The 23684-nt window shown below is 42.6% G+C and overlaps 1 protein-coding gene and 1 long non-coding RNA gene across 3 annotated transcripts; one reads left to right on the top strand and one right to left on the bottom strand.

The window, feature by feature from the left end:
- The first annotated feature begins 83 nt into the window (after window positions 1–83).
- LOC139535786 (cyclin-dependent kinase inhibitor 1-like) lies at window positions 84–23513 on the top strand. Of its 2 annotated transcripts, none has more exons than XM_071335579.1 (4): window positions 84–740; window positions 3103–3338; window positions 20212–20699; window positions 20850–23513. In XM_071335579.1, the coding sequence occupies exon 3, from the start codon at window positions 20230–20232 to the stop codon at window positions 20680–20682; it is 453 nt and encodes a 150-aa protein (XP_071191680.1). In that variant the 5' UTR covers window positions 84–740; window positions 3103–3338; window positions 20212–20229; the 3' UTR covers window positions 20683–20699; window positions 20850–23513. The 2 variants fall into 2 exon arrangements, with proteins under 2 accessions (XP_071191680.1, XP_071191681.1); XM_071335580.1 differs by lacking the exons at window positions 84–740; window positions 3103–3338 and adding an exon at window positions 18905–19035 and having other exon boundaries at window positions 20212–20642; window positions 20674–20699.
- LOC139535787 (uncharacterized) lies at window positions 5875–16604 on the bottom strand. Its single transcript, XR_011667194.1, has 2 exons — window positions 16470–16604; window positions 5875–8959 (listed from the first exon to the last, which is right to left on the bottom strand). It is a non-coding gene; the product is annotated as an uncharacterized lncRNA (long non-coding RNA).
- Window positions 23514–23684: the final 171 nt, after the last annotated feature.

Below are 23684 nucleotides of genomic sequence, written 5' to 3'. Positions count from 1 at the left end.
TATATGAACTGTAACAGAAAAAATCTTTGTAATTGTTGCATGTTGTGTTTATATTTTTGTTCAGTATCATTTTCCTTCAATTCGCAAGAGGCTGAATGTATCTCACCGAAGAAAGCATCCAAGCAAGCAAAACAGCGCCCCTCTATGTGAATGTGTAGGCCATCTATCTGATGCTGTCTGGTCATAAAGAGTATGACATTGTTGCCTCCCATAGCATTGAATGCAAGGAAAGCCAGCGAGCAATTGGCCTCAATGAGCGTTGAGCTAAACTCAGTGAGCTGAACTATGAATGGTCCTGGAGCACCAAAAAAAGCCTGTTTGGATATGGCTTCACTCCTATTACATCAAGAGAAATACGTCATTGACAGAAACAATTTGAATTGTTGCATTTCATTGTGTTGTTGCCCTCCGGTGGCTAGCTAGCTAGCTAAAATTTCCCTTTCCTAAATTAGCCATGTAAGGAGATAGGGATTTGGACTTGTGGTTTACTTTATTCTCTGTACTGGCCAATGATTATAACGGCGATTCTGAACCAACCATAAATGTATATATTGGACTCAGAGGATGTAAGTTCAATATGTAGCTAGATGTAGAAGAATAATGTTAACTATAAAAGGAAGTTAGGCTAGCAAGCAATCATTTTAGCCAGATTAAAATAAAAGCTTGTACTGTATGACAGCCATAGACTGTTTCGTCAACATGAAAGAAAGGAGGATGGCATTGGCGTCTCCACAAGTAGGGTGAGTCTGTATGTTTTTTTTTATACTTGCACGTCATATTTACCTTACGTTGATTGTTTTTGGTATCTTTTAGTTGATGTTGAAATGGTGCTGGAAATGTGGAGGCAGCTCCTGTTTTCTTTGCGACTTGCAATATGCTTTTTGGACTCCACCGGACAGAGGTTGCTCTCCAGTTTAGTAATGAAACAAAGGTGTGGTGGAATTTATTCTGCCACTACATCTTATTGTCTCGACCTTAGGCGTATATATCACGGTGTCAAGGTATATGAACTAACAGGTTATAGAGCAAACAATGCAATTATCACAACACATAAGTTGTAATATACACATTTTTTTCTGGCTTCCCCAGGGATTTTACCCACGCACTGTTACTGTAAATTAGTTCTGCCATTAGGTTCCAAAAAGGGGAGAGGTCAGTTATACATTAGGTGCTATGATTCACACCTAATATCCCTTCTGTGACTGAATGACAATTTAGTTTCAATAATATCACAAAACAAACATTACTGTCAAAATAGCTTTGTCTTCGGCTTCATATTCATAAACTTAAACTCATCTCCTATGATCATGTGAATGGCCTCCATCTGAATGCCCTCATCTCATAATAGGGTAAACTACTTTGGATATGTGTTACATTTATAAAATGTATGCATATCATAGGTGTAAATGTAGCAATGACAATGGTTTTAAAAAGTCATACCTGGACATCACAATTCTAAAATTGTAAACAAAATCCTATAATTGACTACAACTGGTGGATAAGAGGGGAGGTTGACCAATTCGTAAATTAGTGATTGAAGTGAATTTTTATTTAACTAGGCAAGTTACAATGACGGCCTATCCCGGCCAAACCCAGACCACGCTGGGCCAATTGTGCACCTCCCTATGGGACTACCAATCACAGCCAGATGTGATATAGCCTGGATTTGAAACAGGGACTGTAGTGACGCCTCTTGCACTGAGATGCAGTGCCTTAGACCGCTGTGCCACTAGTGAGCCCCTGGTCCTCATGAAAGTACTATAAAAATGTAACTTTAATTGTAATGTCACAAGACAACTTTACATAACTTACAGTGGGGCAAAAAAGTATTTAGTCAGCCACCAATTGTGCAAGTTCTCCCACTTAAAAAGATGAGAGAGGCCTGTAATTTTCATCATAGGTACACTTCAACTATGACAGACAAAATGAGGGGGAAAAAATCCAGAAAATCACATTGTGGGATTTTGAATGAATTTATTTGCAAATTATGGTGGAAAATAAGTATTTGGTCAATAACAAAAGTTTCTCAATACTTTGTTATATACCCTTTGATGGCAATGACAGAGGTCAAACGTTTTCTGTAAGTCTTCACAAGGTTTTCACACACTGTTGCTGGTATTTTGGCCCATTCCTCCATGCAGATCTCCTCTAGAGCAGTGATGTTTTGGGGCTGTTGCTGGGCAACACAGACTTTCAACTCCCTCCAAAGATTTTCTATGGGATTGAGATCTGGAGACTGGCTAGGCCACTCCAGGACTTTGAAATGCTTCTTATGAAGCCACTCCTTCGTTGCCCCGGCGGTGTGTTTGGGATCATTGTCATGCTGAAAGACCCAGCCACGTTTCATCTTCAATGCCCTTGCTGATGGTAGGCTTTGTTACTTTGGTCCCAGCTCTCTGCAGGTCATTCACTAGGTCCCCCCGTGTGGTTCTGGGATTTTTGCTCACCGTTCTTGTGATCATTTTGACCCCACGGGGTGAGATCTTGCGTGGAGCCCCAGATCGAGGGAGATTATCAGTGGTCTTGTATGTCTTCAATTTCCTAATAATTGCTCCCACAGTTGATTTCTTCAAACCAAGCTGCTTACCTATTGCAGATTCAGTCTACCCAGCCTGGTGCAGGTCTACAATTTTGTTTCTGGTATCCTTTGACAGCTCTTTGGTCCTGGCCATAGTGGAGTTTGGAGTGTGACTGTTTGAGGTTGTGGACAGGTGTCTTTTATACTGATAACAAGTTCAAACAGGTGCCATTAATACAGGTAACGAGTGGAGGACAGAGGAGCCTCTTAAAGAAGAAGTTACAGGTCTGTGAGAGCCAGAAATCTTGCTTGTTTGTAGGTGACCAAATACTTATTTTCCACCATAATTTGCAAATAAATTCATTAAAAATCCTACAATGTGATTTTCTGGATTTTTTTTCTCATTTTGTCTGTCATAATTGAAGTGTACATATGATGAAAATTACAGGCCTCTCTCATCTTTTTAAGTGGGAGAACTTGCACAATTGGTGGCTGACTAAATACTTTTTTGCCCCACTGTACATTTTAAAAGGGTGGTGACTGTCAAAGTTCCATGTTGAATTCCCTCCATTATTACAAAACAGGAGTATATTCCAGTCTTTCTGGGTGTCTGTGAAAGCTCTGGGTCTGGACACCACCCTCTGCAACTGGATCCTGGACTTCCTGACATGGACCAACAACACCACCACTCTTGTCAAGAGGGTGCAACAGCGTCTCTACTTTCTAAGGCGGCTGAAGAAATTCAGCATGTCACCCCGGTCCTCTCCAAATACAACTACTGCACCATCGAGAGCGTCCTGACCAGTTGCATCACGGCCTGGTAAGGGAATTGTCCTCATTGAAAATCTGTTGTTTGAATTGAAGAGGCCACTCCATAAGTGCAGAGGCAGGATACCAAGGACCTGGGAAGATTCTGTATGGAGGAATGGTCTAAGATTCCTCCCAATGTGTTCTCTAATCTCATAAAACATTTTAGAGGAAGGCTCAGTGTCATTATCCTCGCAAGGGGAGGCTGCTGGAGTATTAATCATTTTGATCCCTATCTTTTTTAGATGTTTTTTTAAATTACTTGTTTGACTAAATCTCTATCTCTGAGCAATTGTATTAGTATAAAATAATATAATTTTCCCATTTTTGTGAGCATACAATTTAGTTCAGTATGTGCATTATTTATTTTATACAGTCTTTTTTGCTTATGTTTGTCAGTGGTGCCAATAATTTGGGACCTGACTAATACCCTCAAATAAAAGGTGACACTGTACTGTCACCTCATATAAAACATTTGATCTCAAATTCAAAATGGTGGAGTATAGAGGCAAATTTAGATTGCAGATTCACTTTCCAAATTTATCTGGAGGGGAGTGTACCTTCTCGTTTAAAATGTCATAACTTGCAAAGGAACCAAGAGCCCCTGTTAACCTCCTGCATTGCTAAACAACTGGGTTACTGTCCCATGAGGCTGAGTTTCTGGTCATTAAACACTCTTTCATGAGAGTAGGTCAACTGTCAGGTGTCTTTTATTTGCGGCTGCAGTGGGAAGGAACCGGGCAGGATGCCAGCAGGAATGAGGTTGGCTGGGGCGATCTGTGGAATAGAATGGAGATAGTGTGGCAGCCTGATGTTTTGGCTGACATAAGCAAGCCTGACTTCGAGAACAGGTAGATCAGTCGGAGCTAGCTCAAATTTCGGCACAAGATTGATCCACGACATGTGGAGCTGTAGGTCCTTAAAAGGGTCAATCTGTAGTTGCTACATCCATTTTTTGACAAATAAATGAATGATATATACCCATTGATTCTTTAAGAATATAATGTATAAATGCCTCATAAGCTTAGTTCAACTGTCAAACCCCATCAGAACCCCAAAAACACTGTATAGCCTCAAAACATTCTTAAAACTAAATGTGATATCTTGGATGGTCAGTTTGTCGTTGCATAGCACAGTCTATACATTTTAGAGTGGTTGCATTGTATACACGCATTGGCTGTAAGTCGCTTTGGATAAAAGCATCAGGTAAAGGTCATTAAAAAATATATTTAAAAAAAATCTCCAGGCCCATCCCTCAGCTTTTTACCAAAACAGAAGCAGGGTGCCCGCTTTGTTATTGTTTCAACTAAGGATTATCCCTTTAAATACACTACAGTAGACATAGGCCTTTGCCCTGCAGCCCTGAACATGTGCTTCTGGTATTCTTTTGTTTGGTATTCTGTAATTCTTTTGTTTTTACACCAGAGCGACTCAAGTGCCTCTGCAACTCACTTCATGACATATATAGGCCTACACAGACTTTTATTCGAGGTCCAGGGAAGTCACTAATACAAACAACTATTACAGTATTGTACATAGGCCTAAATACCATATGTCAGTAAAAGAAATAGCATAACCCAGAGACATATTACAATGTAGGCATGTAGCCCAAAATAGAAAGGGCACAACTGTGTGAACTGTGGGTGGGAGAAGTCTACTCTCTGGAATGTCACTCGAATAATCAGTCCAACCTACAAGAAGTCTAAGCCAAGTGAAGAGATTGGTCTGGACTGGAATTTACTCATACTGGAAAAACTTGGAGTTTGAATTTGTGTAAATGGTTGTTTACTGGACGAAATACACATGCTTAACTCAGCCTTTGCACCAGAGAAAATTAATCACGCCCCCCCAAAGTTTATGAAAGTCTGCTTCTGCTTAACTGCCACTCTGCCAGAACAGTACACTTTGAGAAAGTATCAAGCAAAGATAAGACATCAGTGAGAACTTGAGTTGCTTTAGTTGTGCCTCAGGCATTTAGTAAAACATAGTTTTTAGAAAACTGATATTCAAAGCAAAAGTTTTAAAGTAAACCATAATTTCATTCATTTTATTTTCAAAGAGTAACCTGAAACCGAGAAAGGGAACTTTTCCTGATGTTTGGATTGCAGTTTCAATGTATGTAAAATCTTCAAATATCTATGCATGCTACTTTTTATGTAAATTCAAATAACGGTAACTCAGAAAAGCCTTGTCAGGCTATAGGCTTATGGAAATGTGTTATTTCATACAACTGTATGCTGCTCTTTGTATGCCATTTGAATATTTGAGAATTAACCAATGATATTAGGCCACTCTTGGCCATGATTACAGACACCTGTGTGTCTTTTGACACTATATAAACGAGTCATCCCTCAGTGTTTGTGATTATACCCTGATGAGGACAGCTTGGCTGTCGAAACGTTGGTAATTAAATCTTTGCATCTGAGCTCCTAGAGTGTGCGGCTCTCCTTTATTTTCAAGTTTTCTACTCCGCTAGACAGCACCTCGCCTAAATAGGTGTGCGTTTCTTTTTCTTCTATTTCATACAACTGAACAAAGGAAAGGTTGAATCATTATCAAATCAAAGTTTATTTGTCACGTGCGCCGAATACAACAGGTGTAGACCTTACAGTGAAATGCTTACTTACAGGCCCTAACCAACAGTGCAATTTTTAAGTAAAAAAATAGGTATTAGGTGAACAACAGATAAAGTAAGGAAATAAAAAAACAGTAAAAAGACAGTGAATAATAACAGTAGCAAAGCTATATACAGTAGCGAGGCTATATACAGGCACCGGTTAGTCGGGCTAATTGAGGTAGTATGTACATGTAGGTTTGGTTAAAGTGACTATGCATATATGATAAACAGAGAGTAGCAGTAGCGTAAAAGAGGGGTTGGCGGGTGGCGGGACACAATGCAGATAGCCCGGGTAGCCAATGTGCGGGGGCACCGGTTAGTTGGGCTAATTGAGGTAGTATGTACATGAATGTATAGTTAAAGTGACAATGCATATATGATAAACAGAGAGTAGCAGCAGCGTAAAAGAGGGGTTGGGGGGGAACACACAATGCAAATAGTCTGGGTAGCCATTTGGGGGTAAAAGCTGTTGAGAAGCCTTTTGGTCCTAGACTTGGCGCTCCGGTACCACTTGCCATGCGGTAGTAGAGAGAACAGTCTATGACTGGGGTGGATGGGGTCTTTGACAATTTTTAGGGCCTTTCTCTGATACCGCATTGTGTAGAGGTCCTGGATGGCAGGCAGCTTAGCCCCAGTGATGTACTGGGCCGTACGCACTACCCTCTGTAGTGCCTTGCGGTCGGAGGCCGAGCACTTGCCGTACCAGGCAGTGATGCAACCAGTCTGGATGCTCTCGATGTTGCAGCTGTAGAACCTTTTGAGGATCTCAGGACCCATGTCAAATCCTTTTAGTTTCCTGAAGGGGAATAGGCTTTGTCATGCTCTATTTATGACTGTCTTGGTGTGTTTGGGTTGTTGGTGATGTGGACACCAAGGAACTTGAAGCTCTCAACCTGCTCCACTACAGCCCCGTCGATGAGAATGGGGGCGTGCTCGGTCCTCCTTTTCCTGTAGTTCACAATCATCTCCTTAGTCTTGGTTACGTTGAGGGATAGGTTGTTATTCTAGCACCACCCGGCCAGGTCACTGACCTCCTCCCTACAGGCTGTCTCGTTGTTGTCGGTGATCAGGCCTACCACTGTTGTGTCGTCTGCAAACGTAATGATGGTGTTGGAGTCGTACCTGGTCACACAGTTGTGGGTGAACAGGGAGTACAGGAGGGGATTGAGCACGCACCCCTGAGGGGCTCCAGTGTTGAGGATCAGCGTGGCAGATGTGTTGCTACCTACCCTCACCACCTGGGGGCGGCCCATCAGGAAGTCCAGGATCCAGTTGCAGAGTGATGTGTTTAGTCCCAGGGTCCTTAGCTTAGTGAGGAACAATGAGGGCACTATGGTGTTGAGCTGTAGTCAATGAACAGCATTCTCACGTAGGTTGGAATGGGTCTAGGAGTGGGTCTAGGGTTTCTGGGATGATGGTGTTGATATGAGCCATGATGTCATGTTTCCTCCTGGCACCAGAGGGAGGCAGAAACCACCCTAGAGACTTTTATTGGACTCAGGTGTGTCTTATTAGTTCATGATTGTGTCCCTGTTGAAAAAGGTAAGTTTTCTGTGGTCCTTTGCAGAAGCTTGAATTGTTTACCGTGTGCATTTTCCTGAGTGAGTTTGAGGCTTAGTATTTGTTATTTTTCTAGTGTACTGTGATCCTGCCTCTACTGTTTCTCAGTAAAGTATTTATGTTTATCCTTATCCACTGATTCCTCATCTGGTCTCTTCTCTGCACCTGTGTCCAACCTCTCCACGTCACACATGACCAGCCTTTCAAAGCTACAGATGTGAGTGCTACGGATCGGTAGTCATTTAGGTAGGTTACCTTGGTGTTCTTGGGCCCAGGGACTATGGTGGTCTGCTTGACTAACTCATCACTTAAGGAGGCAAACATATTGAGTGAATTTGTTTTTCCCAACTAAATACAGTCTCTGTTCAACAATACTCTATTATGGTTCTTTGTTTCCACATAAACAAACATTCAGTCCAGGTTTTTTGTTTTGTTGCAATTCTCAATTAGCCTTTCAGAGGCTTTAACAGTCCTTTTTGGTTGTTCTGCTGAAGCACTTATTGAAGCAGTTGAATAGCATTCATTGTCAGTCAGGGTGTTCTGACTATTTAGTCCAATGCTGAAGGCATTTGACACTTAAGTAGTGTCCTCCTGATAATCCTCAGTCCCTTGAGTAAACGGCTGAAGCCTTAGAGCCACTCGGTTTCCTCTAAGTTGTGATCCATGCTCCGTTTGGATCTCATAGGAATGCGGTGCAACTTCTCTCTGCACGTGTCCTTGCTGCATCCAGGTTCCCGTAGTGATGTCTCTGAGTTTTTGGTTTGTCCGTTCAATTAAAACCGACAACCATCTTCTCTTCATCTTCGATGGGGTTAACGGCGGTTGGCAACAGAGCGAGAACATTGCATTACCACCACCAGCTGGACGGGATATTGAATAAGAAACTAAAAAAACATTGCAGAAAAGGGGGGAAAACTACATCATATTAAAATAAAACATGTTAACTAAGAAAGCCTATCCCACTTCTTCAATCCCAGTCCACTCTAAAATACATCCCTACACAGGCTCAGGGGCCTGTGATGGCGGTACATTCACCATCAGGATTTCTTGCACGGCCTCGGCTGTGAAATCACAGACCCAAAACTTTCAGCAGCATTCACAATACCAATTTGATTAGATTTCTTCTCCGCTTGTGCTGTACAGTTTATGACCATTGCAATAAATAATACAAAGTCCACCTTTTTAACATGCAGCAGTTCACTATCCCTCGGTTGATGAGAAACCTTCACTGGTCTTGGTGGCGCTACTGCCGTTGTTTCTTCCCCGCTACTCGTTCCTTCCAATTTTCTCACCGCCTCCAGATAGGAGACACGCTGGACACTCCTTGCCCTTGCCACCTCATGCTCCTTCACCTTAACAGGTCACTCCAGAAATTCTGGTGCATGTTCACCTCCACAGTTGCAGCATTTCCCTTCATCTGACGTACGATACTCTTCCCTTCTGCACATGTTACACCCCTGAAAAAGGGTAGAAAGAATCACGATAGTGATACGGAATGTTTACTCATTGAACGTTTAGTGCAATCATTGTACATAAATAACACATTTTACAGAACAACAGATCTACAGGAACGATAGGTTTTGTAGGGTACAAGGCTTATTCAAATCATAACAGTATACACTGTACATCACTGAAACAAATACTGTTTTCAATATAACTGTCAAGCAAAGCTTTAACTCAGTAAACCATAACACAATTCATCAACAGGCAACAAAGTGTTTGAAAAACAACCACACAAATAACGCCGCAAAACATCTTACCAACAGCGCACACGTTCATTCACAATCGACATAAAATGGCAGCTACGTAGCAGTACCTAGCAGTACGAAGCTAGCTGCAACCGAGCACGGCTCACATTACTCTCTGCAAACCCAACCAACTTCCTCAACATGTTACTAAACAAACCTTAAACACTCTTGACATGTTATCAAGTTATTACATTTAAATTACTCTTTTTAATCATCAATAATGTACCTGAAAAAGGGTAGAAAGAATCACGATAGTGATACGGAATGTTTACTCATTGAACGTTTAGTGCAATGAGAAAAAGACCGCGAATTCTCCGTGAACTTGAGTGGAGACCAGAGCAATCGATCTCAGGCTCATAGATTAAGAGCATTTAGTAGATCACAGATTAGCACTTTTATCCACGACAACATAAAGGAATCAACATAACGTTTACACATTCCTCTCACAATTCGTACCCTTTGTATGCTTGACGGATTTTAACAGAATTATATAAATGTTATCAATCTATCAACTAATACTGACTGCATGATCTTCTTAACCTTAGATGTTTTAAGATCCTCACATACTATGAATTTACTAATACTTTTTAATGTATAACAGGCTATTAGTATTTCCTTTAACCTGTCACACTCTCCCCGACAAAATAAATGTTGTCCCAACATTACCAACATTGTCTTCTTCAACAGTCTGTATGCACTGGACCTAGAAAATCCTCTTCTATAAGGTAGTACTTGAGCAGAGGTCAAGGGTCACAGTTCAAATATAACTAACAAGTTATTCACAGTCCATATTTGTTGACCAGCTGTATAACATAAACAGTCCTTTCTCATACTATTGATCAACAGTCCATCAATTTTAATGATCTAAATGCATAGTCTGCAAATTGTCTCTTGTGACAGTCTGTGAAATCAGTCAGTAGTCCATGGTCACACATGTCAACTCTGTAGCCTCATGTTTGCTGAAGCCCATACATGTAAGGTGGCTGAAAGTAACATTGCTGTAGTAATGGCAGCCGTGGAACCAGTCCTGGTGCAGAGTAGACAGGGAACAACTGTGGCTGGATACTGTAGCAGGAAGGGATACCAAGCTGATCATAGGTGATACGTCTTGGAGGCTGTCTCTCTCTTTGTGGCAGCTGGTAGGCTGGTTCCTCAGGTTCAGCAGCATCAGTTAATGAAGGAAGGGCACTTGGTGGACGATCATCAGGCAAATTTTCAGCAGGCAAGTTCATCTCCTCAGCAGGCAGGTCTTGAACTGTTGTTGTCTCCTCCAGCCGCTTTTCAACAAGAGGCTGTGCTGGTAGCGTATCAGGGACTGGCACCGCAACTGTCTGTTTCACTGGTGGGGGCCTGTGTTCCCACCCTCTCGCTGGTTCAGCATTCCTCTCCTCAGGTACTGTAGGAGATGTGGGAACCTGTAGCGGCTCATGAAGGTCATATTCATCCCCGCTGTCTTCATCAGAATCTAGAGGCTGTGATGCAGGCTGATGTCTCCTTTTTTTCTGACTTTTGTCATCTTTGGTCATTTCTGGTTGCGTCTCAAAAGGTAAGTGGTCACAGGACATGAGCAGGTTTCTGTGCAGGACCCTGGAGCGTCCCCTACCCTTTTCTGGTCTCAATTCATAAATCGGCAGGTCTGAACCCATTTGTCTCACTACTGTGTGAATTGTATCTTCCCAATAGTTACGGAGTTTGCCTGGTCCTCCTCTTGGTGTCAGGTTTTTAATCAGAACTCGCTCACCAGGCTGTAGCACTGAACTCCTAACTTTAGTGTCATAGTACTTCTTACTTCTTTCAGCAGCTTTCTGAGCATTTTCATTTGCAATGGCGTATGCTTCTTCCATCCCTCGTTTCCAGTTCTCCACGTAGTCTCGATGGTTACTGGAACCTGCCTCTGTGCACAATCCAAAGAGCATATCAACTGGAAGCCTGGGTGATCTCCCAAACAGAAGATAAAATGGTGAATAGCCAGTCACTTCGCAACGGGTGCAGTTATAGGCATAAACCAGTTTGTTCAGAGACTCCTTCCAATTTGACTTTTGTGTCTCAGTTAGTGTCTTTAACATTTGCAACAATGTTCTGTTCATGCGTTCCACTTGACCGTTCCCCATCGGGTGGTAGGGTGTTGTTCTGGACCCCGCCATGCCACTGAGTTTCTTTAACTGATGGAACAACTGATTTTCAAATTCTCCCCCTTGGTCATGGTGGATGCGGGACGGGAACCCAAACTTCAGGGCAAAGTCATTGAAGATGAGATTTGCAGCAGTTTTACCTGACTTTGATGTGGTGGCGTAGGCTTGAGTGAAACGTGTAAAATCATCAACAATCACGAGGATGTACTCATATCCCCCTTTGCATCTGTCGAGATGAAGGAAGTCTATACATACCAGTTCAAATGGCTGTGTTGTCACAATGTTTGTCAGAGGAGCTCTTGCTTCATGGGCTGGCTTTTTCTGCTTGACACAGCTACAAGTTTTAGTCACATAGTGCTCGATGTCAGATTGCATATATGGCCAGAAGAAGCGGTCACGTACTAGTGATACAGTGCGGTCAGTACCTTGGTGTCCCATGTTATTGTGCAACTCTTCCATCACTTTACCTTTGTACTGCTCTGGTAGAACTAACTGCTTGCGGGCTGTAGTGATTCTGTACAGAATGCCATCACTGTCTATTGTCAATTTGTCCCATTCTCTGAATAGGCATTTTGTCTTTGGACTGAATTCCTTTTGCTCTTTAACTGGCGGTTTGAAACCCGACAGTTTGAAATTGAGCACAGAACGGATGACCGGATCAGATTCTTGTGCTTCTCTTATCCCATCTTTTGGGATCGAGCTGGTTGTTGCAGTGGTTGTCTCACCTTCAGCTGATACTGACATAGCTGCAGCTGAAAGTGACCAAGGTACAACAGCCTCTTTCTGTACCTCAACTGCTTGTATCGTGGCGGCAATGGTGTCTGGTGGAAGTTCCTCAGAACATTCTCTCATCAGTGACTCTACATCCAGTGGCATCCTTGACAACGCATCTGCATCACCGTTCTCTCTGCCTGGCCTGTACTTTATTGTAAAGTGGAAATCAGCCAATTCTGAAACCCACCTGGAAGTGGTTGCGTTCAGTTTCGCAGTAGACTAAATGTAGCTGAGCGGGTTGTTATCGCTGTATACAGTGAAGGACGGAGCATAGTACAAATAATCATGGAACTTATCAGTGATTGCCCATTTTAGAGCTAGAAATTCTAGCTTGCCCGAGTGGTAGTGATAGTTCTTCTCAGCTGCTGTTAAGGTTCGAGAGCCATAAGCAATGACCCTAAGCTTCCCATCTTGCTTTTGGTAAAGAACTGCTCCCAAGCCTTGGTGTGACGCATCAGTGTGTACAACAAATGGCTGAGTGAAATCAGGGAAACCTAAGACTGGTGGGTGAAGCAAACACTCAATCAGCTGTTCAAGAGCCTGTTGATGCTGGTCAGTCCACAGGATTGGCTTGTTTGAGGGCACCACATGACTTAGTTTCTTTGTTTTTGTTTTCCGTGGGTGGTAATTTCTTTGAATCTGCTTTCAGGAGGTCATACAGGCAGCTGGCCCTCCTAGAAAAGTCTTTGATGTACTGTCTGTAGTAAGTGAGTAAACCAAGCATTTGTCTGAGCTGGCCCACAGTCCCTGGTCTGATTTCTTTCAATGCTCTTACTGCTTCAAAATCAGCTGGGTCAACTCGGCTGCCCTCTGCAGACACTACTCTGCCCAAATAACGGACCTGGGGTTTAAAGAGATCACACTTACTTGGTTTGAGTTTAATGCCATACTCTCTGAGACGCTGCAAAACTTTTCGCACATCATTCACATGGCTGTCGAAAGTTTTACTGAAAACAAGCGTGTCGTCCAGATAAGGAATGCAGATGTCATCCCGGAGCCCTTCCAAACACTCCTCCATACACCGCTGAAAAGCTGCAGGAGCGTTCATGAGGCCGAATGGCATCCGTATCCACTCATAGAGTCCCCACGGGGTCACAAATGCTGTCAGTGGTCTGCTTTCTTCAGAGATGAACCCCTGGTGATAAGCTTTTCCCTGATCTAAGAGGGAGAACCAGGAATTACCACCTAAACTGTCCATGATGTCTTGGACCCGAGGGATGGGCTGGCGGTCGGGATGTGTCTTTCTGTTCAGGTCTCTGTAATCTATACACAATCGGAGGGTCCCATCCTTCTTACGAACACACACGACAGGTGAAGAATATGAAGAGTTTGACTTCCTAACCCAGCCCTGGGCTATGAGGTCATAAAGGTAACCCTTCATCTCCTGATACAGTGGCCTGGGCACTGACATGTATGTGCGCTTGACTGGTTCAGAGTCCTTGAGAGAAATAGTCATTTTCAATCGTTCAATGCAGCCAATGTCATTCACTGATCTGGAGAAGGAGTGACACTCTTCTCTAAGCATTTGCCTAACAACCTCTCTCTGCTCTTCGGTTAGGTGAGTTAAGCCTACTGGTGGATCCCACTGTTCAGTAGCAGTACATGGGGTTCGAACGCTGGTGTGATTCACTGTGGCTGGGGTGACTGTTTTTTCAAAGACTTGGGCAGGTAACACAGTCATAATGGTTTGTACTGTACCGATTATTGTGCGTCCTAGCAGGGCAATGTCGTGGTCAGTAGGGTTAGAGACATCAAGCCTGATAACTGGAAAAGCACCTTTCCTGACTCTGACTAGTGTGTCAAAGAACTCAAGGTCGTCTGGCCACTGCGGGTTCAGGTCTGGCTGGAAAAGCATTGTCATGTCCTCTTTGAAAGGCTGGGAAGCTACACGGCACTCAATCTGAATGCTACTGTGTTTTGGTACAGCAACCTTCTCTTTCTTGGTTTTCACTGCGTATTCATCTGTCTGTTCTGCGCTAACAGCCTGTATAAAAGCACTCACCTTGTTTCTTTTGAGGCTTGGGAAAGCTGTTTTTATTGTACTGTATCGTTTAGTCTTTTCGGTCATTGTCAGGATGTGCTCGATAACATTGAAACCTATGATGGGATGAGATAGGTGACAGCCTTTCATTACCAGCACTGGGATGATCAGTTCCTTTGTTTCGTCAGTTTCAGAGGCTAGCCGAAAAGTTTTTCAATCCATCCCAGGTACGGCATTTCAGTCCCATTTGCTGCAGTCAACCTGAGATCAGCAGGTGAGTCCAGGATTTCTGAAACATCTCTCAGCCTTGCGTTTGGGAGAGATTCCTCTTTCCATCGTTCATCAATGACCGATACCTGAGAGCCTGTGTCCCATAGAGCTTGGAGGTGGTGGCGATTCAGGTGACACTCAATAAGGCACTGTCTGCCGACTAGCGAGGTGACCTTACGGGGGTAGCGACCTTGAGCTAGGGATGGTAAGGAGTGGGCATTTTCCTCTGTGCAGGAAAACCTTTCACTGGTAGAGTTAATTTTCAGGTGAGTGCATTTTTCCTTATGTTTAATCCAATGTTGGTTTTGACATACTTTGGAACAGTACAGTGTCTCTTTACATGATGAACATTGTTTCAGGTTCTCAAATGAATCTTCTCTGGCACAATTTGCACATTTCTGGGACTTTTTGGTAGCTACGGTTAACACTCGTCCCTCAGCGGTAACCTTTCCCCGTTTAAATGGGCCTCCCTTGATGGTCTGACTCCCCGGATTTTACATCCAGCTTGAAAATGTTCTCCACTCCCACATCGGAAGCAGTGTGTGCAGCGTGCATCTGTTCTGGCCTGCTGGCAGACAAAACACCTCCTTGAAGCTTGAGCAGAGCGGTTGGCATACCGGTTAGGTGCATATTGATGCTGCGCAGGGTCAGGTGCTTGGGACTGGCTGTAGTTGCTGTAATACTGCTGCTGGGACACAGGTGGCTGGGGGTCCCTATCTGGCCTCCTAACTGGAGGTGGGGCATAGGCACAAGGCGGTGACCGAAACATAGGCTGCTGTAATGTCTCCTTAATCTGAGCAATCTCTGCACTGAGACCTTTTAGAGAAGCTACACCTGTCTTAAGTTCAGCTAACTCTGTTAACAGTTCTGCGGGTATCTTAACGTCGGCTTCCTTCACAGGACACTTTGTGGATGGCGTATCTTCAAACTGGACTACACTTACAGTTGTAGCAGGCTGTGGGGCATGAAACCTCTTTTTGTTTCGTCTTTCTATCTCATTAGCACAAGCAATGTTAAGCTTCTCTAGCAAAACCTCATCTGATGTTTCGCTATCTAGCAGGAGAGGCTGCATGTCTATCCTGATACTGTCACTCTGGAGACCTGTAAGGACTGTGTGTAAACACATGCGCTGGACTAGAGCAGGGTCATACTTAAGCCCTGATTCTGACTCCTGGGATGCAAACAGTACTTTTTGCCTCAAATCTAAGACGTGCATCAGGAAGCTTTGAGGGGTCTCCTTGCTATGCTGTGCTTCTGAAGCTAGCTGTTTGTAAAGCTCTGTTGCACTCTTCTCTTGGAAGTGGGAACGCAGGATACATCTAAGTGTGGTAAGAGTTAGCTGGGGTTTACCTTCCAAGTAACTGCGTAGCTGTGAGCCTGGAGAAATAGCCCTGACTACTGCATCTACTATTTCTACCTCAGGATAGCCTCTGTTAAGTCCATTCTCGATCTGATGGGCAAGGCTGGAAAAAATCAGTATCTTTCTGGCCCGGTTCACCTATCTGACCAGAAATTTTAAACTCTTTGCGCCAGTATGAGCTGGGCTGTGCATTGGGTGAGAGCGGCACGCTCCCCTGAAGATTGGCATGGGGTTGGGGCTGACGCAGAGAATCACTGGCTTTGGCTGCAGTAATCTGCTCAGTTCCCACCCTTTGTTGTGGGGTTACAGTTCTCAGTTCCTCTATTCTGTGATGTATTCCGTCTGTTTCAATATCATGGTCAGTTTGCCATGTTTTGTTATCTTTGCCACTTATCTCTGTCATTGTCTCTTTAAGTAGCAACAATTCCGACATGCCGCCATCTTCTAACTCCGCAACTTCCTCTCTTTCAAGGAACCTCATAATGTGAGTCATCAATGATATGCGGGATTTGTCTTGAACATCTCTTCTCTGTTCGCCTGATATGTCAAGGAAATCACATATCTCTAGTAACTTATCTTTAGTCAGGGTGTGCAATTCTCCTACTACCTCTTCCTGTAGTTCTTCCAAGGCGGTTGTCATGTTGACAGAACAGGAGGAACTTTTACTGTGCAGGAGTTGACTCTGAATTAGATGGTCCTTACTGTCTCTGATGGTCGATCAATGGCCTCAGGTGACACATACTTAACCACCAACTTCCAGCTCTCCTCGAACAGCAACACTTTCCTCACTGCAGCCTGCCTGAGTTATTATGTGGGGATTTAGCTGGCTCGGAATTCAGCGACCAGGATGTGGAAACTGGACATCTGAGCAGCTATCTCAGCGGAGCCTCCAAAAATGTTACACCCCTGAAAAAGGGTAGAAAGAATCACGATAGTGATACGGAATGTTTACTCATTGAACGTTTAGTGCAATCATTGTACATAAATAACACATTTTACAGAACAACAGATCTACAGGAACGATAGGTTTTGTAGGGTACAAGGCTTATTCAAATCATAACAGTATACACTGTACATCACTGAAACAAATACTGTTTTCAATATAACTGTCAAGCAAAGCTTTAACTCAGTAAACCATAACACAATTCATCAACAGGCAACAAAGTGTTTGAAAAACAACCACACAAATAACGCCGCAAAACATCTTACCAACAGCGCACACGTTCATTCACAATCGACATAAAATGGCAGCTACGTAGCAGTACCTAGCAGTACGAAGCTAGCTGCAACCGAGCACGGCTCACATTACTCTCTGCAAACCCAACCAACTTCCTCAACATGTTACTAAACAAACCTTAAACACTCTTGACATGTTATCAAGTTATTACATTTAAATTACTCTTTTTAATCATCAATAATGTACCTGAAAAAGGGTAGAAAGAATCATGATAGTGATACGGAATGTTTACTCATTGAACGTTTAGTGCAATGAGAAAAAGACCGCGAATTCTCCGTGAACTTGAGTGGAGACCAGAGCAATCGATCTCAGGCTCATAGATTAAGAGCATTTAGTAGATCACAGATTAGCACTTTTATCCACGACAACATAAAGGAATCAACATAACGTTTACACATTCCTCTCACAATTCGTACCCTTTGTATGCTTGACGGATTTTAACAGAATTATATAAATGTTATCAATCTATCAACTAATACTGACTGCATGATCTTCTTAACCTTAGATGTTTTAAGATCCTCACATACTATGAATTTACTAATACTTTTTAATGTATAACAGGCTATTAGTATTTCCTTTAACCTGTCACACACACACTTGACACGTGACCAAATATTTTACATTTATAACACTGAAGGGGCTTGTACACAAACGCTCTTACAGGGTGTCTCATGAATCCTAACTTTGTATGAGAAGGGAGAGACTCGTCATCAAAGAACAGTAGCATGGATGAATGTAATTTATTTTCTCCACACGTCAGTCGATTTGCACCAACCACTCCATCGATGTCTTCAGTTATATCCTCTGCCTTTATTTATTGCGCCACCTCAGAAATAACCCCCTAGATAGGACCCTGTTACGAAAATCCACACAGGAAACATTCCGCAACAATATCTTTTTGAGTCTTAAAACACGCTTCTTCTCCTCCGCAGAAACAACAAATCTAAATAAGACCACTTCTTGTGACTCACCGACTCCACACTTTCCTCCAACACATTCCAGATTTTGGATTTCCCAAGTAGCATTGATCCAAAACCCTCAATCCGATTAAATACTAGTCTCGTGGTTTCCTATTTTCCAATACTGATTTACTTCTCGTTTCCCTTTTTCTTCGCCACTGTAACCCACCATTCTCACTTTCTGTACTATTAGCTTCACCCAACTCACTAGCAGTTTCAAACAAAACCTCAGTTTCCCACCATCTTCTCAAACGATGATCTTTCGACCTAGACAACAAGGGGAGGGGAGTTCCTTACTAATTAGTGACCTTAATTCATCAGTCAAGTACAGGACAGGAGTGAAAACCCGAAGACACTCGGCCCTCTGTGGAATGAGTTTGACACGTGACATAGATTTACCCTATTTCAGCCTCTATTAATTTACTGTAGTTAACTCTGTTTGAATTGTTCCCTGACATCAGACACGTTTTCACGAAGATAGTTTGGAGTGAGATTTATTTTCTTTAATCTGTAAATGTCTACCATGATCTGTGCGTATATTCAACATGATTCACAAATGAAACTATGATCTATGAATATATTTAGTAAATAAAACCAGGATCTGTAAATGTGTAAAAATATTTCACTAATTAAACCTTGATCTGTATATGTATTCAACATAGCTCATAAATAAAACGAACATTTTAACAAATATAGAACGATGTGTGAGCAAATGTTCAGAAACATTTACAACTGTGGAATGTGCATTTGCACATTCAAAAAGTGCTTGTGGAGCTCTGTATTTTGTTTGTAAAAAACGCAAGTTATGGGTTAACACTGGCACCTAGTGGTTATTTGTAGTACTACAGCCACGAGTTGACGTCCAGGACTTGTCTTTACATGTCGCTGTAGAGGTTTGCCCAGGCATGTACTGTACTAGATCAGGACAGTAGGAGGGCTTTATGAATCATAGTCTGATGGCAAGCACTTAAATACAACTGCAGCATCCTGAACACACAGTCCAGTTCCTCCTTTACACTGATGAAGTGAAGTACAGTTAGGATTTTGAGAGAGATTTACTTGTGCATAAATGGTAAGTTCTTTATTGGTTGGGTTAGGCTAGCTATACAACTTCTTACATCTTGTTGCATTAGCGAGTAGTGTTTCAGTGATTATGGTGTGATATTTGGTTGTTATTGGAATATCTGATTTATTGATGCCATTTATTAATATTTGTTTCAGTTTGATGGTTGGTGATAGGATAGGCCGATTTTAAGATAATTTAATTGGGTTACTACCTTAGTTGTTGATGTTTAAATCTGAGAGAAACAGTCTTGGTCTTACTTAGCAATAATCTATCATATTTACCTTTGTTCACAAGTTCAGAGGCATCTGATTGCAGTGAAACATAAATTTAAAAAATCAAACTTCAGCACTTTTAGATTTGCTATTCTGTAGAGTAGAAGACACAAGAAAGGGACTTGTGTCACATACTCAGGATAATTCAACAAACTGTCAACTCCGACAATGTACACTATATTTACAAAAGTATATGGACACCCCTTCAAATTAGTGGATTTGGCTATTTTAGCCACACCCGTTTCTGACAGGTGTATAAAATCGAGCACACAGGCATGCAATCTCCATAGACAAACATTGGCAGTGGAATGGCCTTACTGAAGGGGCTCTGTGACTTTCAACGTGGCATCGTCATAGGATGCCACCTTTCCAACAAGTCAGTTCGTAAAATTTCTGCCCTGTTATTGTGAAGTGGAAACGGAAAGGTGGGAGCAACAAGGCTCAGCCGCAAAGTGGTAGGCCACACAAGCTCACAGAACGGGACCGCCGAGTGCTGAAGCACAGAGCCCCGACCTCAACCCCATCGAACATCTTTGGGATGAATTGGAACACCGACTGCGAGCCAGGCCTAATCGCCCAACATCAGTGCCCGACCTCACTAATGCTCTTGTGGCTGAAAGGAAGCAAGTCCTTGCAGCAGTGCTCCAACATCTAGTGGAAAGCCTTCCCAGAAGAGTGGAGGCTGTTATAGCAGCAAAGGGGGGACCAACTCTATATTAATGCCCATGATTTTGGAATGAGATGTTCGACGAGCTTTTGGCCATGTGGTGTAGATCAGGTGTCTACATTTGACATGAGGTCTTTTTACATGATCTCATTGATGACGTTACTGTTTGCTCTTGCTGTGCTCTGTAAGTAGATATCCGTCTACTTAACTAACCATGCTGTCCTTTCCCTTTGTCCCCTGCAGTGTAGAACCAGAACAACCATGGCCAGTCGTAAGCGGATTCTGAGCTCCCTGGGGAAAGGTCCTGCCAGACGGAACCTGTTTGGCCCAGTGGACCATGAGCAGTTGCAGCAGGAGTACCAGAATGCCTTGCGCAGAGACCTGGAGGACGCCTGCCACCGCTGGGGCTTTGATTTCCTGTCAGAGAAGCCTCTGGCTGGGGGAGACTTCCAGTGGGAGGGGGTTCTAGGCACCAAGCTGCCTCTCCTCTACCAACCCTGCCTTTTGGGTCAGGGAGAGGCACAGAGGGAGGGAGGCCTGACGGCCATCACAGGGGGGGTCAGGGCAGGGCCATTGCACCGTGGCAAGGAGAATATCCCTTGCACACCTGAGAAGTGCGGAGCCAACCACCAGAACCTGGAGAAAACACCAGACAAGAAGGAGAACACGAACCTCAATGAAAACAGACTGAAGACGAAACAGACCGAAGACTAAACAGACCAACCTCACAGGTAGGAGTGTTGGTGTCGTGTGTGGATGTAGGGGTTGGTTATTGGGGAAGGGTTATAAGGATGTAGGGTTGAACTGCTGGTTTACTTTAAAATTAAGTTTTGAATAAGAAGTCCAATGCTGACAAGTCCTCTTGGTTTCTGTCTCTGCAGATTTCTACCAAGCCAAGAAGAGAGTGGTGGGTACGCAGTGTAAGTCAGGCCAGTGATTTCAGGGCACACAGTCACAGCAGCCAGAGAGCCAACAGTCGGGACAGAACCACAGCAAACACTACTTCTCGCAGGAACCCACACACTGCACAGACACTGGACACATAGAGTGCATACTTACCTGGAGGAATACATAACCAATACTCTAAACAAATGCAGGGGGAAATTAAACAACATCTTTTATTGCATCCATTACCAATGCATACTGTAAAAAAAATAATATGTATATCCATGTACGGTTAACCGATGTACTAATTATTTCAATGTAAGGGGGCTTGTGTTCTTCCTGTGGTAATGAAGGAACATTCAAACGGTTCAAATGATGCATCCATGTTCATTTGTGAGTCATGTAAGGACATCCTCTAAAACCCTATGACCTTTTGGTGTAAAGGGGACTTTTGCTATAAGAGCTCACTGTCTGGACAGGTAAGTTCCTGTCTGACATTCCACAGCACTAAAATGGACCAATCAAAGCCCTGCCTCTGGGTCTACCCTTAAACCCTCTTGTCTTGATGACATCTTGAAATGATGAAACCATACTGTTTATGGTAGAGGTTGAATCTACTACAATATACTGTCTCATTGAAAAATGACCACAACAACATAATAGTATTTTACAAAGTCTTTCTGGTTCATATGTCCAAATGTATTGATTGATGTGATTTTATTTAATGTTTTTTCATTATGCTGTATTTCTTGTGAAGAGCGCCAGAATCATGTTATTGTCTGTCTTTTGCAAGCACTTCCTGCCTAAAGTATGTATGTTTGTACACATTGTGTACATTTGTGAAATCTCAACATGTACTCATAGGAAACTAGTGGAAGAGTACTGTAATGAATAAGACTGTTATGCTTATAATGCAAATTCCTATATAGGAAATGTCACCAATGTCCCTCACCTTCTAACTAGGGCATTTTGCTATAATACTCCTGGGAATTTGTTGATGGGTACCTCCCCAATGCTCTTTCATGATTTTCTGAACACAAGGCCAGACATGAAAGTTAACTTTAGAATAGTATCAGAAATGTACGTTTTCTTTCAGTATTGCTCAATATTTTTAATGTAGCCCACAGCAGGTGCATCAAGGGACTCAAATTAGTCAAGTGCATGTATGGTATTTTAATCTAAACAGGGAAATTGTGTCCTCAAAAACACACAGCTATTTTAGAGTAAGCTACAGCCAAGTGGAAGTGCAGTAAAATACACATGAAGTGTTTTCATCTGCCTCAAACTAAGGTCCATCACGGACCACGGTTATTTTTTGTTATGATGGCTGATCCTTCTGCTATTGGTCATTTGAATGGGGGTTAGACAACATCTCTGTCATGAAAATTCTTCCAAACTAAACTAATAGCTTCACAGACCCTGATATTCTGCTAATAACATGGATTACACCAAAAAATGCACTTGTGTTTATAGATGTTGGTGCACAAGTCCTACATAGGGTTTATGTTCAAAGCTACAACAAAAATATTATTTATTATGAAATAAGGTAGATATGTGTAATTGGTTATTAGGAAAAAATTGAAATAAATACAGTATGTATATATTATCCTGAAGTACATTTATTGTTTCACCTTTGGGTGTCATGAAAATCTTTTGACCTGAAGATAAGTAACCAATATTTATAAAAACATTTCTCTCCACCTCAGTCAGGCATCGATTCTCAATTCCAGAGGAACAAAATATTTATGTAATACAGATCGGAGTTCTGTGGAGCCATATTTATACTGAACAAAAATATCAATGCAACATGTAGAAGTGCTGGTCCCATGATTCATGAGCTGAAATAAAAGACCTCTGTATTTCTCTCAAATGTTGTGCACGAATGTGTTTAGATTCCTGCTGGTGAGCATTTCTCCTTTGCCAAGATAATCCATCCACCTGACAGGTGTGGCATATCAAGAAGCTGATTAAACAGCATGATCATTACACAGGTGAACCTTGTGCTGGGGACAGTAAAAGGACTCTATAAAATGTGCAGTTTTGTCACACAACACAATGCCACAGATGTCTCAAGTTTTGAGGGAGCATGCAATTGTCATGCTGACTGCAGGAAAGTCCACCAGAGCTGTTGCCAGAGAATTTAATATTGATTTCTCTACCATAATCCACCTCCAACGTTGTTTGGCAGTATGTCCAACCGGCCTCACAACTGCAGACCACGTGTAACCACGCTAGCTCAGGACCTCCACATCCGGCTTCTTCATTTTTGGGATCGTCTGAGACCAGCCACCCAGACAGCTGATGAAACTGTGGTTTTGCAGAACCGAAGAAGTTCTATACAACTGTCAGAAACCGTCTCAGGGAAGCTTATCTGCATGCTCATCGTCATCACCAGGGTCTTGACCTGACTGCAGTTCGGCGTCGTAACCGACTTCAGTGGGAAAATGCTCACCTTCGATGACCACTGGCACAACGGAGAAGTGTAATCTTTTTTTAAAGTATCTGTGACCAACAGATCCATATCTGCATTCCCAGTCATGGATTGGGGCCTAATGAATTTATTTCAAATGACTGATTTCCTTATATGAACTGTAACTCAGGAAAATCTTTGAAATTGTTGCGTTTATATTTTTGTTCAGTGTATAAAGCATGAAGACGAGGCCAAGCGTACGTTTGATTACATTTATAAGTACCGCTACACATTATGCACCATTACCACATCATGAACTCTTTTTTAAATCATGTTCATCATATTCTGAAAACTGAAAGTTAGCTCATCAAATATAAATTATTTGCATAAACAAAGAAGATTAAAAACTAAATCCCTAGTA

Source organism: Salvelinus alpinus, chromosome 12 (genome assembly GCF_045679555.1).
Source record: "Salvelinus alpinus chromosome 12, SLU_Salpinus.1, whole genome shotgun sequence".
Taxonomy (NCBI): domain Eukaryota; kingdom Metazoa; phylum Chordata; class Actinopteri; order Salmoniformes; family Salmonidae; genus Salvelinus; species Salvelinus alpinus.
The sequence above is the reverse complement of the archived record's forward strand: the minus strand, read 5'-3'. Positions and strand labels throughout refer to the sequence as shown.